The sequence below is a fragment of the Poecilia latipinna genome, unplaced genomic scaffold, assembly GCF_001443285.1.
Source record: "Poecilia latipinna isolate Pla-1442-1.1 unplaced genomic scaffold, P_latipinna-1.0 Scaffold1622, whole genome shotgun sequence".
In the NCBI taxonomy this organism is placed as follows: domain Eukaryota; kingdom Metazoa; phylum Chordata; class Actinopteri; order Cyprinodontiformes; family Poeciliidae; genus Poecilia; species Poecilia latipinna.
Genome location: NW_015114238.1, coordinates 28,375 through 44,098, shown reverse-complemented (window position 1 = coordinate 44,098; position 15,724 = coordinate 28,375). Strand labels below are relative to the sequence as shown.

At 38.1% G+C, this 15,724-nt stretch overlaps 1 protein-coding gene across 1 annotated transcript; it reads right to left on the bottom strand.

Moving 5' to 3' along the window:
• Nucleotides 1-879: 879 nt before the first annotated feature.
• On the bottom strand, nucleotides 880-4,808 carry LOC106964086 (heat shock protein beta-1-like). Its single transcript, XM_015059344.1, has 4 exons — nucleotides 3,534-4,808; nucleotides 3,102-3,165; nucleotides 2,787-2,907; nucleotides 880-1,438 (listed from the first exon to the last, which is right to left on the bottom strand). The coding sequence occupies exons 1-4, from the start codon at nucleotides 3,832-3,834 to the stop codon at nucleotides 1,010-1,012; spliced, it is 915 nt and encodes a 304-aa protein (XP_014914830.1). The 5' UTR covers nucleotides 3,835-4,808; the 3' UTR covers nucleotides 880-1,009.
• Nucleotides 4,809-15,724: the final 10,916 nt, after the last annotated feature.

Below are 15,724 nucleotides of genomic sequence, written 5' to 3'. Positions count from 1 at the left end.
ATTGACAATATGTTGTATATATACATTTTAATTGGTGCAAAATTGTTTGATGTATTAATTTGAAGTGAGCATTTTTCTATTTATGATTGCATGCTTGCTTGATGGACAATTGACTTATTTGTGAAAAGCAGTTCGTTTTCTGCAATCCTCTCTGTTGATGTCTTTTTACTGAGAAATGCAATTAAAGTGTCCATCCTACATTTGTGTGTTTTTATTTGAAAATAAAGAAAAAAACAACATCAGTCACAGGCCTTGTTCCAGGGATCTGGAGAACCTGTGGCGTTACTGTTGGACAGCAGTAGGAACTGGGCGGCAGCTTAGTGAGGAGCTTGCTGGCTCCGATAGGCACCGCTGTGCGCTGGCTTCAGGATGGACACAACTCGCTCATGGGCCCTGCCAGGGCTTTTGAAAGAGGATGGAAAAAAATTGGGGCTGTTCCACTGACTATTGTGTGATGCAAAATAACGTAATCTTCTCTGTGTGCTGGAATCGACGGGGATAATTGGTGCAAATTTAAAAAGTTTCCAACCGGAGCTGCGCTCTGAAAGGATAAAAAGACTCTCTTGCTTCTGTGTTGGCAAAGACATTGTGTGAGGTGTTGCACTCACACGAACTGTTACATTTACTGCCGTTAGGTTACATGTGTGGACTTCACTTAAGCTGTTTCTATAGTAACAGCATTAGTGAATGAATTGTGCTTTTCAATGAGCAACTTATTGATGTCAAAGTGACAAAGAAAAAGATGTGCAAATAGAATTTGCACATCAACGTCATAACCTACTTCTGATTAAAAATAAATAAATAATGAGGTTAAGTTACTTTAATCTTGAACCATGTAGTTTTTAGTGGTTAACTTTAGATGTAATAGATCAACACAAATTTTACTTTCACATGATACTACTTTATTAGAGCTCCAAACACAGCAGGCTTTAATGGCGCTATAGCTAATGACAAAAAGGCATCTGTGGAGCTGGTTTAAGGCAGGCAATGCAGGCTAATACTCTTGTGTTTAGTCGGTGTGCTGTTGCTCTATGTTAGCAGCCTCCAGCTCCTGGCTTTGGATGTCACTCAGCGGAGCTGATCCCAGCTCCTGCTCCTGAGGGGGAGCGAGCTCCTCGGCTCCCTCTGCCTTCACCTGGATCTCTTCATCCACGACTGGCTCTTTGTGTTCCAGGAGCTTGGATGTACCCAGGCTTTCTTGGCTTTCTGGGACTTCGTGGTGCTCAGAAGACTTTTGGATGCTCTCTAAGCATTTATCTTCCTCAGGCAGTGAAGGATGGGACTGTCCAGCTGGCTTTTCTCTGGTTTCCTTGTCTCCCTGCTCCAGGCCAGCTGTGGTGCTGCTGGGCTGGACCGGATCACTGCAGGCCTCTAATTGAGACTCTTCCTCCTGACCTTCTTGTTTTGTTTCTTGTTCTCCATTGCCCTCAACCTCCACCTGAATTTGCAGACAAATATGAAAATAAGTGAGCATGTTGCTTACAGCTTTATTGTAATAATAATAATAAAAAAAAAAACTCAATTTAAATAACCACAGTATTAGGATATGTGTGAATATAAAACTCTCACCATTATTATTTTTGGTTGTTTTATATATTTGAAATATGTTTCAAATACAATTTCTTGTATTTATTTCAAAATATGAAGTTTTCTTTGCATTTTTGCATGGCATTCTGGGGACATTTACATTGCTTTCCTGAGGATGAGATGGGGGGCAGTAGTGACGAAAAGGAACCTTTATTTGGGGGGCGTTGCTTCCGGGTTGGTTTTAGGGCGGACTTCCTGTTTGCCTCAGACGCAATGTGCTGAAGGCGCCATTTCGGCTGTCATTCCTGAAGCCTGTTTTACTATATTTCAGATCAGTACACGGTGAAAACGCATCAAAACGTCTTTGTAATATTTTTACCTTTTATTTTAACAGTAAATAGCACTGTGTTGCAGTTTTTGTGCACCTTTATGCTAATGGTTGTAAGTTTTATATGTCGAGGTTTAGATTGACAGGATGCCAACACCCGCTGTGGAAGTTGAGCAGCGTTAAGAGATCGTGATATCTTACTAACTCCAGGTTTTAGGAAGTTAGTCAGCCACAAATGACAAATGTTGGTCACTCTGACAAGAAGAAACGAGCTCAATCCAACAAGTGCTTATTGGAAAGAAAGCCATTAAATCTTCTCTTTGTTGCCATGAACATTCCTAAGTGGAGTTATGGGAGATCCCACTAGTTGCAGGATCTCAGTATCTCTCTGCATTGAGACTTCTTGTAGTGATAACAAGCTGACATCAGTATTGAGGGAGATGTTGTCCAACTCTACCACACTACCTCCATCAAAATATGGTTAGCATTGGCAGAGATTACTTTTTCTTTTCATGGGTGCAATCCATATGATCAACTCTGCAACTCAACCCATAATTGTCCTCAGAAATGTGGCACCACTTAAGACAAAATAACAGGCTTTCAGTATAACAGTATATGATTTATTGCCAAAAAGCACTTTTTCAGAAGGAAACAGATTGGCAAAGCATAACTTTTCTTGCTTTTTGTGTTAATGTTGCTTGGCAACAGATTTCTCAAGCTAATTGCAGCTTGTCATTTTTGCACAATATATTATCTTACAAGTCTTGACATAGATTACTTCCACAAATAAGATTTAAGTATTGCTATTTCCATTTTTAGGTCTTGTTTTCAGCTCATCCGAGTGTTTTTATCTTCTCAAATTGAAGATTAAATAAATGAAAACCATATTTTACTATTTGTTAAGCTTTAAAGAAGTTTCATATGTGATAACCTTTATTGGGATGATGATGGCAGCAGGAGCTGAGGCTTCAGGAAGTGGAGCTTCTACAGTCAGGAAACCATCAACGGAGAGTGAGGACTCAAGTTTGGTAACGTTCACTTGAGCTGGAAGCCTTCAAATCACAAACTCTTGTTTAGACCACCACACCAAACACTGTTAACACTGAAACAAATGTAGATCTCTTTTATTTTTCTTGCTTGAGCATTTCAGAAATCAATTATTAATAAAATAAATAAGGGGGATCAACATCAGTGATAGCTTAATCCTAAATATCAGCAAGCTAATGTCTGTGGCTTCTTTGTCTACCTGTATTTTCTTGTAAAACATCTGGCGATAAATCCATGCTCGTCAGGCCTCTCCTCGTGTTTCCCTGGGGAAAGATTAGTGTTTATAGGGAGGTACACGAGGACACAGAAGAATCAAACGACACTGAGAAACCACTCAGCACAGAAATTAATTTCTTCCACAGAGCTGTGATTTTAATTTCCCCAAGCACGATATTTAAGCAGCTTTCTAAATTTGTAGCGTTCAGCTTTTTCTCCATCGCAGTTTCAGATGTTCGTCGTTTATTCTGTGAAGTGCGGGGAAAGTATTTTTAGAAGACTCTTCTCCTTCCTCAGATGATGATGTGAGATAAGATTATTAATGCTTTATCAGGATTAAAAATCTGCCTTGTGAGTAAAACTAATTAACACTTATGCCAGACATTTTCAGAGGGGTTAATTAACAGAGCAGTACCTCCAACTTCCAGGAATCCATCCCTGACACTGACGGAGATCTCCGAGGGGGAAAAGTGAGACACATCCATGCTGACCCTCCACTTACTGACCTTCTGACCGGAATGAGGCATCGGCTCGGAGATGTAGGGCACAAACAGAGGCGCCGGTAAGCAACCCGGCCAGGACCAGGCTGCCAAGCCCTTCTTGATCCAACGAGAATCCCCAGTCTCCAGGAAAGGCGGCAGGCCAACATCCTGACTGGAAACCCATTTTCTCAGAGGGTATAGAGGGCCAACCCTGTCATACTCCCCACAGGACATTTCTTTAATTGTCTGCTCACGCTCACTCAAATGGATACAAAGTAAACCTTGCTAAACGGCAGAGAGTAGCTTGTGGATTTAAAGATCAACAAAAACAAAGGAAATGCCCAAAAGCTAAGTGAGCTGACAGAGAAATGTACATAGGGGTTTTATATAGAGCAGGGTGTGCAGGCATGAGGTGATGGGCGTGGATCGTAAACGGTTACCTCTTGCTGACCGTGTGAATGTAATTGTTTATATTTATAACTTTTAAAGATGTGATGGCAAATAGCAGGAAGTTCACAGTGGCCGGGGTGTGTTTGAACCACTGCATCTGTTTCCCGAAGATCATACTTGTCACATCCCAGTGAACTCTGTTCTGCCAGCGATGACTTCGCTCCTTAGCCTGGTCATGAGCCAGTCTTACAGCCTCACCCCCTCCACACACACACTCTCTCTCCCTGTGTTTCACCCCTCAAAGGACACAGTGGCAGCAGTTTGTCTGAAGCATAAAATACCTCTGCCAGAGGCTGAAAAGCACAGAAAAGGCTGGATTTCTGTTAGCCACAGTATCGGTAGCACATGTGTATTGAGTGCACAAAGCTGCATCCCAACCCAATTTTTCTCTTTCTGTGCCGTTTCAACAGGATTATTATTGTTCCCGTTTTTATCAAGTATGACAGACATGTCAGTGATTCATTTTTGGAGCTGTGAGCTCTGATATCTTGGCATACTGTCCATTGGAGCACAAAACAGATGGAACAGATGTTTCTGACACTTTGTGCAATGCTTGACCCAAACACTGCATCTGTAGGATATGCTCTGAAGGGCTAAGTCAGGATTCTTTTTCTGAGTTTTTTCTCAATTTTAACCTTTATTTGGAATTTTTATTTTTAAAAATGTGCCTCCATGTAAATTAAATGTAATCAATTAACGTATCGGAAACTTGCAAAATCATAATAATTTTGTTATGATCTAATTGCCATTAGATCATAGCAATTTGTTTAAGGTGTCGTTATCATAGTGTATTCATTTCTCTCCTTGCAGAAAATGTGTTTTTTTTTTTTTTAAATCACCTTTGACTGTCAGAAATGAAAAACATTTTAAAAATCATTGTAGTTCTTGGAATGGAGCCAGTTTTCATGCCTGGTTCATTATGTTTTATGGTTGTGTTTGAGGACTCTCCAGAAGCCCGCTGCTTTATCGACTCCATTTTATAATGATGCTTGCTTGTAGTGCGACATTCCTTGAGTGTTTGTTTGTGTTTGATCATTTTCTTTAGGGTTATTTATATTCCATAGGTCATTTAGTCAGTTCATTTGTCTGTGCTTCTTATCATTGCCAAGGTGTTGCCATACTAGTTTATTCCCTTATCTTTGGTTTGTTTCTTTATTTTTGTGTTGTGTTTCTTGTACATTTGAATTTATTTTTCTTATATTACTGTGAGATTCAGTTCAGCTTCCTCTGTGTTAATTCGTCTGTCTCAGTTTGCTCATTGCCACAACTGTACCACATTTATTCTGATTAGTTTTTCTGGTTCTTTCGTCTCTTTACAACCTTTCCTTGATATTTAGGCTTCTGAGTTTTTGTTGCTCAGTGCTGGATTCTTCCATTTTAATGCCATGTCCGTGTTCCTTGTCCATTTAACCTTATGCAAGACATGTAGATTTTCTTTTATTAAATCTTCCGAAAAAAAGCATCTTTCTGCACATAAACTCTGTCTCTACCATACATGCAATGAGACTCAATTATGTCCATATTTCAGCAATCTTGCTCTTAATTGAAGTTTCAGTGTAACTTTCATTATTCCCTGCAATTTCTTAAATTTAAAACTCCCAGATTGATTTCATATACATCTCTTGACACCAAATAGATCAGTTTTTGCCTCATCTGTCGACTCGGACAGTAACACTGGAGTTCCAGAAATGTCCTTTTTATGATTGGTTTGAGCCTTGGCAGTTCCAATGTATAAACTTTGTCCATAAAAAAATCAATTAGAATTAATTGTACACAAACCCCCAAAATAATTCATGCCATTGATGAGTGTATGTGCATTTTTCATTGGCATCGTATGAACTTATTTTACATTTGTGTTACGTTGTAGTTTTATATTGTGTTCTTTCCTCGTAGAATCGTATCAAAAACGTGCTTTTTTTACTATAAAAGTATAAACCATCTTTCTGGTTGGCAATAAAGATTTTCTGACATCCAGGGCAGCCGAGTCGTATTTTAAAAATTGAGCATGAAAAGATAATGTTGAGGAAGCTGCTGATTGTCCCTGTAACTGAATCAGATAGTTAATGTACCAATTTATATTCAAAATTCAGATTTTTACCCCTATCTTCTCTCCTCTTATCTCTGCTGTTCTCCACGCTTAGTGAGGTTTATTTTTAGATAAATGTTGTGAATGTTTGGGCCTGCAGCTGTGTGAAGTATAAAGACATTTTTTACACTTGCTGCTGATGCATATGAAGGTTGCAGATGGAAATAAGCCACTTATTGCTTCCTTTCTCCATTGTTTTCTTGTTGTTAATTAGTGACAAGAGTTATGGTTGATCCAGAAAACACTCAGGTACCTTTTGAAGGTAAACATTGAAGCCAAGTCTTTACTTTTCAATACATGCAAATAAACACAGGTTTAGTTTTCTTTCATAAATGAGGAAAGCGGTGATCAGGAGATAAAGCATGAGCCGGTGGACTTATGAAACAGAAACAGAAAATTAGTATTGATTTTGAAATATAACTCTACTTGTAATTTTGATTGATCGCACACTAAGGTGATTCTAGCAAAAACATATGACCTGAATTATTTTCAGCCATTTTAATCAAAGTTTTTCAGTATAACTTTAATCTAATGGGGTGATTTAAATTTGAGGGGGGAAAGACAAAGCACATCATCTGGTTTTTACAGTAATGGTCTGTTTTGCTGATTTTTTGTATTTTTTTTACTTAACTGTACAATTCTACAAATTTTTACCAAGATTGTAATGGACTGGGAAATTATAGTTTAAAAAATTGCTTAAGGAGTAGCTACAATTGCTCACAGAGTGTTGTGAAATAATAAAGCCATTTTTTTCTAACTCAGTGATGCTTGGTGCAGAGCGATGCTAATGATCCTCAAGTTTTATATATTCCTGTCCTGCTGCTTTCCCTGGTACCAACTGGTACCAGGGATTGAGTTTATGGCATTTGGCTTTGAAGCCAAGTGCCATAAAATTTATGTTTGAGTTTTTTTCTTTCTCTAAATAAATGTACAATGCTGATTTCACAATATTTTGTGGAAAACTAAGGACTCCCCAGCAACCCTTGGCCCTCTTCAAATCCAAGTTTTTTACTTTTACAAATACTGTCACAAAACTGTAGTCAGTGTGAATTAACACAATCCGGCTATTTCATTGTTGTATTTCATTGTAATTTTTTAGAGATCTAAATTTTAGTGCTAGTTCCCATTATTAAGAGCTAAATTTAGCTCTTAATAATGGGACTCAGTCAAATCCCATGTAGATTTGACTGAAGTAAAAGTGAAAAACCTGGTAGGTTACAGGAAAGTAGAGACTAGGGATGTTGTTACTCTTGAACAGAGTGCTATAGATGTTCAAGACTCTTTGGACCAACATTACATATTTGTTATATTTTCAGCTCATGCAGTTCACTTTCACATAGCACAGAGTCAAACGATCTAAACTACTTGGAAAAACGTTTTCCCCCTCTTGCCTGTGGTGGCGCTGCACCAAGAACTACTGAATGAAACAACACAAAAACCTCTGAAGAAGACATGAGTGCAACTTCCTTCTTCACAAAATATAAATTAAAACGGAGTAGCGTCAGAATTTAGCTTGTGTGGGATTTCTCTCTTGTCTTTGGTAAAGGACCACAAGCCATTTCTCCCTCTAGTTAACTTGCGCATTCACATCTTCCCAAACAAACCAGACTTTTGAGACAAATGAACTAGAGTTTGATTAAAGCAGACTAAAGTAAAATGAATGCACCCTTTATTTTGGAGACATATGAACCAAACAGAAACCAGTATTCCTATATAGGATTGAAAATCTTTTTTGTTTTAGCTATCCTTTAAAATAAATAAGACTAAAGTCAGATGTATGACAGCTTGGTGGTTTATTTGAAGACTTGTGAATGAGACTGAGACCTCAGAATGTGTTTTCTCACATGGGTTTCATTTTGATGCCTTAAATCAGGATTAAATTCACAGCTCCTCGGTGGTTTATTTATCTCACCCCAGATAAATGCTTTAATTCTGCAAAACCTCAAACGCTCTCTTTCCCAGCCATACATGTTTCATTGTTGGTGATTCATCTCTTCCCAGCTGGCAGCTACTAAGCGTCAGAGAGCCTTAATGGTCACTCCTGTTTTTCTTTCTCCTTCTCTCTCTCTTGAATCCCTCTCCGGTGATATTTTTATATCTCTTCGTGTCTGTCACCCCTTTCATTTCATGGCAGGGCTTCTATCTCTCAGTCATCAGTCTACCCCCACTTTCCACCGGCTTCATGCATCCATCCTCTCGTTTCACTGGATACGGCTCATTCTCCATTCTCGAGGACACCGGATGTGTTGCAGATTCTTTTTATTCCTTGGATGAACAAGATTCTTTGGACTTGTAATCAAATAAAAGAAAAAGCACACTTAGGACACCGGTTTACTTTTAAACAGTCTCTGTGATTTGAGTAAAACAGGATCTTTAAATGTCCTCTGGGCAGAGTCACATTTCCTAATCGGTAAAAGAGATTCTGTCTCTGATCTCCCACACTAACCAAATACATTTGAAGTTGGACATTGCCATTTGTGATATGATTACAGCCACCTTTGTTCATGGGAGGTCTCAGCAGAGGCCAGTTACACCAAATCAGGAGGCTTCAGACAAGCTGCCACAGATCCATGGTATATTAGTTGATAATGCATCAAGGGGGATGAAGTGTCAAATGGCTGCTTTGCTCCTGTGGACGTTGCATTCATCATAGTTATTGCGAAACTGGAGCAGTTGCGGAAACCGGCAGCCTGGCCTGGAGGATAAAGAGAGGTGGTGGGCATCAAAAGTGATGCATCAAGATGGAGTTGCTTATCTGTGGAAATATATTTTTTGGAAAGCATAGTTTTACTTTTTTTATTGTCACGAGGATGAATCAATCAATCCGCAGCAAAGCTGTGATTTACCATAAAACAATGTTGCCTGAAGAAATGTGCTCTCAGGATCGTTGTCAATCCACAAGTACTGTAGATTACAAAGGAAGATGAAAATATTCCCATCTGTTGTTGTGTGTTATTGCATTTATATCAGCCCTTCACAGTGTTGTTAGAACAAATGTGATACTTAACCGCTTCTTTCAGAGCTGCTGAATACACGCTTGGAGCCACTTGGCAGAACATTTTCTTAAAGAACCAATTTTTAGAGCAACATGAATTTTGTCTGTGCATTGGTGTGCGCACATATAGTATTCATATGCTGAGATCTCTATTCCCACTGAAGTAGCAGAAAGGCAGCGGCAGTGTTCCGCTTTGACTCGAAAGAGATTTGCAGTAAATGAGCTCATCCATCAGCAGACGCATGTGGGGGACAAGGGGATGATGATGGAAACGGAGGGGGTGAGGAGGAAGATGAAGAGAGACAGCAGGCTGGGGGGAATGGGGGGTGAGGGGGGCTGTGGACGAACAGAGGCAGGACTCAAAGAGATGCCTCACATTAAAACGTGATAGCTGTGGCATTTCCACACCCTGAAACAGAATTTCTTCTCCGTTTCTTTGGATGTTTCAGCTTGAAGGCTCGAGTTCAGACTGTTCCTCGTTGGGATGGTCTGAAGATTGGCCATGTATCTGAAAAGTCATGACATTTAGGAGACTGTTTTCAACACAAACATGTCCTTTTCTGTTGTCGGCTGCACTCTTCATTAAAGTTATATAACTTTTTATTTATTGTCAGTAAAATGCATATCTTAAAATGCAATGAAGTGGTAAATATGAACAAAGGTGAGCATGACAAAGATACATTTATTTTAAAATGGGGATTATCAAAGCTTGAAAATCTCCAATACTGGACAACAGCTGGGAAGTGATTCTGTAGATGACTGAAGAAAGTTAAACCCTTGAATCTGAATGGGGAGGGTGGACGTCTTTATTATACAAAAACATAATAAACATAAAATAGCAGAACGTATTTGCTTACCGATCCAAATCATTCCATTCTGGTGTGTCAAAAAATAAAACAAACTCTTTAGGCTTCAGCACACGGAAACATTTTGGCCTACTCCATGTTGCAAACATCCAACATTTTTTTATTTATTTATTTTAATCCATTTTATTTTTTATAAAATATGATGAATTCAACACAAGCTCAGTATCTTCAGTGAATTTTTAGGCATCCTGACTTTGCAGGGTGATATGCAGATGGCTGTCAAATTTATAAGAGGTGATGCATCACTTTTACTCTTTAGTTAGGCTTAATTTATCAGTAAATGATAAATGGTGCCATCTGATGGTTTAAAACTTGGTGAACCTGATGAAGCACAGTACCAAGCTGAAGGGGATCTGATCACCATCTATTGGTTACATTAACAGTTCAGGCTTAGCAACACAAGACCGATCAGATAAACCGAGTGAAAGTGGATTATTATAATTTAACGAATCGTCTCTGTTAACTGGTACTTGATTAAGACTGGTTAGTAGTAATTTGAAACTGACTAAATGGACTTCCTTGCTCAGGGTCTGTTGTTTACGTCATAATCCAGTGTGTTCTGTGTTTTATTCTGTGTTTGTATTTTCTTGTTTTTTGTTAATACCTGTTTAAACGTTGCCATATTGTGCTCAGTACCCTTAGTAATTCTTGTTCAAATGGTCTTGCCATAGAAATTCATTTTGCATTGAGTTTCTTAGTTTAAAACTGCATTTTGTTTCCTGTGCATTTTGATTTTGCTCCTTTAGATTGGTGTTATTGTTCCTCTTGATTTTTCTGCTCAGCTCTGTGTTGGTTGTTGGTTTTCCTTCGGTCTACCTGTTTACCTTCTCTCCCAGCTGCAGCCTGTTACTAATGAACCACCTGGTTCATGTCAACAATCACACTCCTCAGTATTTAAGCTCCTGGATCTTCATTGTTTGTTTCTGGACCCTTCTGTTACCCAGTCTGTTTTTCTGCCTGTGTTAATGTCTGACTCATCTGTTGGTTTCCTTATTTTTTTTAATTGGAAGAAACCAGAATATGATGATTTAACAAACAAACTTTGGAGTAAGAAATCTATTTTATATCACCATTAATTAACTGTTTAATCTGATATAGTCTAAGGTAAGCTTATTTTGTATAGCTGAAATGAAGACTGAGAATAAGTACATGAATATTTAGACAATTTAAGTGTAATGTTTCATTTCTGTACTTCTATTAGTACCCTTCTGGTTATCAGGCAGAGTACAACTGCTTCAGTTTGCATCTTTTTTTTGTTTTGTTTTGCTTTGTTGTTTGCTTTAATTTATATCTTGGATTTCTGTATTTTAGTTTAGTTTTGCTTGCCACACCTGCATTGTTTGTCTCTTCATCTCAGCACATCCACTATCAGATTTTCTCCTGAGACTTAGTTTCCTATTGGCCATTCTCGCATTGCTTTGCTGTTTTGATCTTCCGGCTTAGTTGCGTCTGATGCTGCAGAGCTGTTTTATTTATTTATGTAAGTTTTGAATACTTTTGAGTGTGCTTGTATCCTTAACACCCATGAAAACTCTTCAATATATGCCTTTTCTGAGGTAGCAGGAAAAACTGAAGCAGAGACTTTTTTTTTTTTTACACATTAAGGGTAATTCTTTAAAAATGTATTTATATTTAATAAATCCCCTGCTTTATTTACACTACTGTTATGGGTTTTTAAGTTTTCAATGTCCAAAATTAACACCCAGCCAGTATTTTTTTAAAGCCATAAAACTATAAACTGTTTGCATGTTATTCCTTGTACTCCATTTAAAAATCACATTTTCTTTTACTCTCCTGGGATCTATGGATCTGTTCCACGGCGACCGCAGATAGCAGACCATCCCATTAGCAGCAACCCCTCACATTCCACACATGGGAATAAAGCTGCACAGTTAATAATCATACCAGCACATTTGCTTTCCTCCAACACTGTTGATTTGCATTTGAGAAAACTTTGGTTTATCACTCATACATACAAAGAGCTCTTTTTTTCTTTCTTTTTTACAAATTCTAGCAATTTTTTTAATTGCCTTATTGTTTCGAAATAAATCTTATGTTTCTGTCCAGTGGACTTGTTTAGACAATTCTGATGCAGCTTATTTCTGGTCTGAAGAAAATAGGACAATAGCTTCCTCTTGCATTGTGTTTAGCATTGTCATTTTATCCTTTATCGATTCATTTTGACTCAGTCCTGTGTAACTCTCTCTTATGCAGGCTGGTTTTGAATTGATCCTATGTTGGGTAGTACAGAACTGTGAGAACATATGTTTTTTCAGTTCAAGTAGTTTATTCTGCTCGTCACACTTGGATGCATCAGACAAAAATAATCAAAAGAGTTTTATTAAAGGAAAAAGCTATCCAAACTAATGTGATCCTACGTTAATGTATAATTGACTGCTATTGTTACATCACAAATTACTGATCAACAGCCACACCCACTTGACTATTACCAAACCTGTTGAACCATAAAGTAACTTGTTACAACATGAAGCAGCTAAAAGACCCCAAGAAGCAACATTTCGCATCCTGATGTGAATAACAACTGTCACTATTGGGGATTTTTTGGATGCTCTGCATCCTGTGATGTAAAACAAACTCAGCATTTCACAAAAAGTACATCCTACTGAAAGTGGAAGTTTGATGGTCTGGGGTGGCTTTGCTTCTTCAGGACATGAATGGCTTTTTATATTTGATGGATAATTGATGGAGCATAAATTGGGTTCATTCACCAAGTTTGGCTCGAGGTCCATCAGGTTATCTAACAGGACAGTGGGTCAAAGTACACAAAAAGAATGAAGGTTTCATAGTCAAAGACTGGACATGCATTCCAGTAGAATGAAATGTTGTGGTGTGACATTAAATTGCATGGCTCCATAAAAACAATTCTGTAATGAATATTTTGAAATAACCAACTTCAACCTTTCAAACAAAAAATGATCTGTAATCGTTTACTGTCTGCAGTTATAATGAACTTTAAGCAATTTTTCACCCTGCAGGGTAGAGGATGGGAAGTTTCCCTGCAAAAATCTATGGCATTTGGTCAGGTGTGTGTGTATGTGTAGGTGTGTGTATGGGTGTGCAGGCCCCCTAACCCCACCACAGGATGTAGAGACAACATCCTTTGGGGGCAGCCAAGGGTACTTCCAACTGCCTGACATTTCTGACAGCCTTTGATAGAGCTCAGAGTGCTGAATAATTCATACAGGTGTTATGGGGATAGGCTGCCATTTTCACAGTAGAAACTAACCCTCCCCTGAATTGTGGCTATTTATCCAGGCAAGTGAATACAGTAGTAATGATTGTGGATTGTGATAGCTTTTGGGGTAAAATGGCAGCCCATTTTCCACAGATCAGAGGTTGAAAGCTTTGTCATGTCGTGGTTTCTGCTGCCTGGAGCGCAACTTTTAACTGTAAAAAGCTGGTTTTGTTTTCCTGGTGGGTTAGTTAAAATTTAGTGGAAATAAATGGAAAATATTCTGCAAATGGTGTTTTTTTTCTGTATTACAATACAGGAGAAGATGTCATCATTGAACATCTAAACTTCTTTATCACAACACAGTTATTTTCATTCGGTTCAGTGGGAAGTTGTATTCAAACTCTTGAATTGTAGTGTAGAGTTTATCCCGACTCCTAATATAAATCAACGGTGACTCATGACGCAAATGCAAGGAATAAAGATGTTGAAAGCCATTTATTATTGTTCTTTAAAAAAATCTGAATCTGCTGAAGTCAGTATTGGCAGGTCAAAGCAAATCTTCACAAATACCTGATCTATACAGTTTGGTGTAAAACACAAATGTAAACTCAGTCTCTTCTTTTACATAGAGAGAAATATTCCAGCAAATGATCCTGTGTGCAAAGTCTATAAAATCATTTTTATATTTCAAGCTTTTCTTGGCGTTTTGTCTCAGTAGTCACCCTGCAGCCTAATGACAGTGCTATGGCTCCTACCCTCGCCTGCGCTGCCGTCATTTAACACTGCAGCAGCTTGTATTGTCATGCTCTGCCATTTGTTGCTGGCGACGCTGACATGAAGCGCCCGCATTCTGCTGTCAACGCTACTGTAAGTCCTTATATTTGTCATCTTGTCACTAACAGATGTTTCTGACAAATTGTACTCTTCTGGTAGATTTTCAAACAGAATGAAATGATTAAATGTGTTTGCACACGTCCCACATTTCTGTAGCTTGTTCATCACATCCAAATTCATCTTGCTGCTTCCTTCCTTTAAACTGGATGCTGAGTACACGCAAACTGGAATATTATGTTGTGATGCCAGACGAGAAGCAGGGGGAAGATTTAGGCTGATCCACAGCACTCTGGTTTGACTAATTACTGTAAAGATTCTTCACCTTCCTCCATCTCTTATCTGTTTTGTTGCCTGGCAACAAGCTCCAATTCAAGTGCCTTTCTGATCAGATCTGTTTAAAAAGTGTCCCCTTACACCAGCACCACCCAACTACTTCACACAAATGCCTTCACCATCTAATTTTCAGTTTCTGATTTTCTACAAAGTTATTCTGTTAATTGCCATCTTGTCCCACTGGGCAAATAAAAATAAAAACATTTTCCTCATTATAATCCTTAGCTTTATTTGCATGCATTTACAGGATGAATATCAAACAATGTTTCTCTTTCAGTCAGTTTAGGGCGGATTCTTAAGTCACTGATTATTTCACTGAATATGTATATTAACCACAATTATTCACAGTTCAAGTTATGAAAAACGTTAAATTCAATATCTGGATTTTAATCATGTAGGATATTAAATATTGTACAAATGTGTATGATTATGAATCCTGACATATTTTTGCAAGAAATAAAGACACATCCGTTCAACATAACCTGGACTGCATAGCCTACAACTAAGGCTTTTTAACCATTACTAAATTGTACAACTTTGAATTAAAACAGTAATTAAACTACTGTAATAGCAGCTGGTAAAAATTTTTAATGGAAGACTCAAGAAGTTCAGGTAATGTTGGTGTTTCTAGCCTTTAAAATAGTTTTATAAAATCATCCACTGTTTGGATTGTTAAACGGGTAAGTAAGAAGTAAGAAAAGTAGCAGTGCAAAACTCCCATGAGTGGTTGCTTTAAAAGCTTCTGGATTCATTATGATCACTTTAATGTTTTCTCTGTTTTGCCATGAGGCAGCCATTAAGTCATATTTTAGTACAGAACATCAGTTATAAATGGCCCCTGGAGAAAATATCTTCTTTTTCATGAGTTACATAAAAGGAACAAAACAATGTCTTGTATAGTCTGGATCGACATGCTCCAGTTTTCCCTTCTTCTTGATGGTTCTCCAACAAATTTCATTTTGCTTGCATCCTGATAATCCATTAATTCTTCTCACTGTCTTTCATTTTTTGTCACTTCGGTGGCATCATTTTTATGCTGCTTCATTTAGTCAGTTAACTTCTTCTCTGTTCCCATTTGAATATTACGCATTTAACTCAAGTACATGTGGTCACGCAGTCACATATGCACGTCAAAGATAAGCAGAAACAAACACACTTGCCATTTTGTAGATAATCAGCATTTTTTTCCTAACATTTACTGAACCAAGAAACAAGAATCACTTCAGCACAAAGCGCTAACATAATCAGTCATGACTGAAGCAAGGTCACTGAGCCACCGCCCACACTCCTGGCAGCATGCAGCCACTCCTGGGGAAAAAAAAAAAACAACTTTCTGCACATTTCAAGCTACGGGTCATTAGCAA

Excerpts from the sequence above, each read along its gene's own strand:
- LOC106964086 (XM_015059344.1), bottom strand. The coding sequence starts at position 3,834 with ATGTCCTGTGGGGAGTATGACAGGGTTGGCCCTCTATACCCTCTGAGA. Across the intron at positions 3,166-3,533 it reads TGGATTCCTGGAAGTTGGAG|GGAAACACGAGGAGAGGCCT; the intron begins GTACTGCTCTGT and ends ATCTTTCCCCAG. Across the intron at positions 2,908-3,101 it reads TGTTTTACAAGAAAATACAG|GCTTCCAGCTCAAGTGAACG; the intron begins GTAGACAAAGAA and ends TGTGATTTGAAG.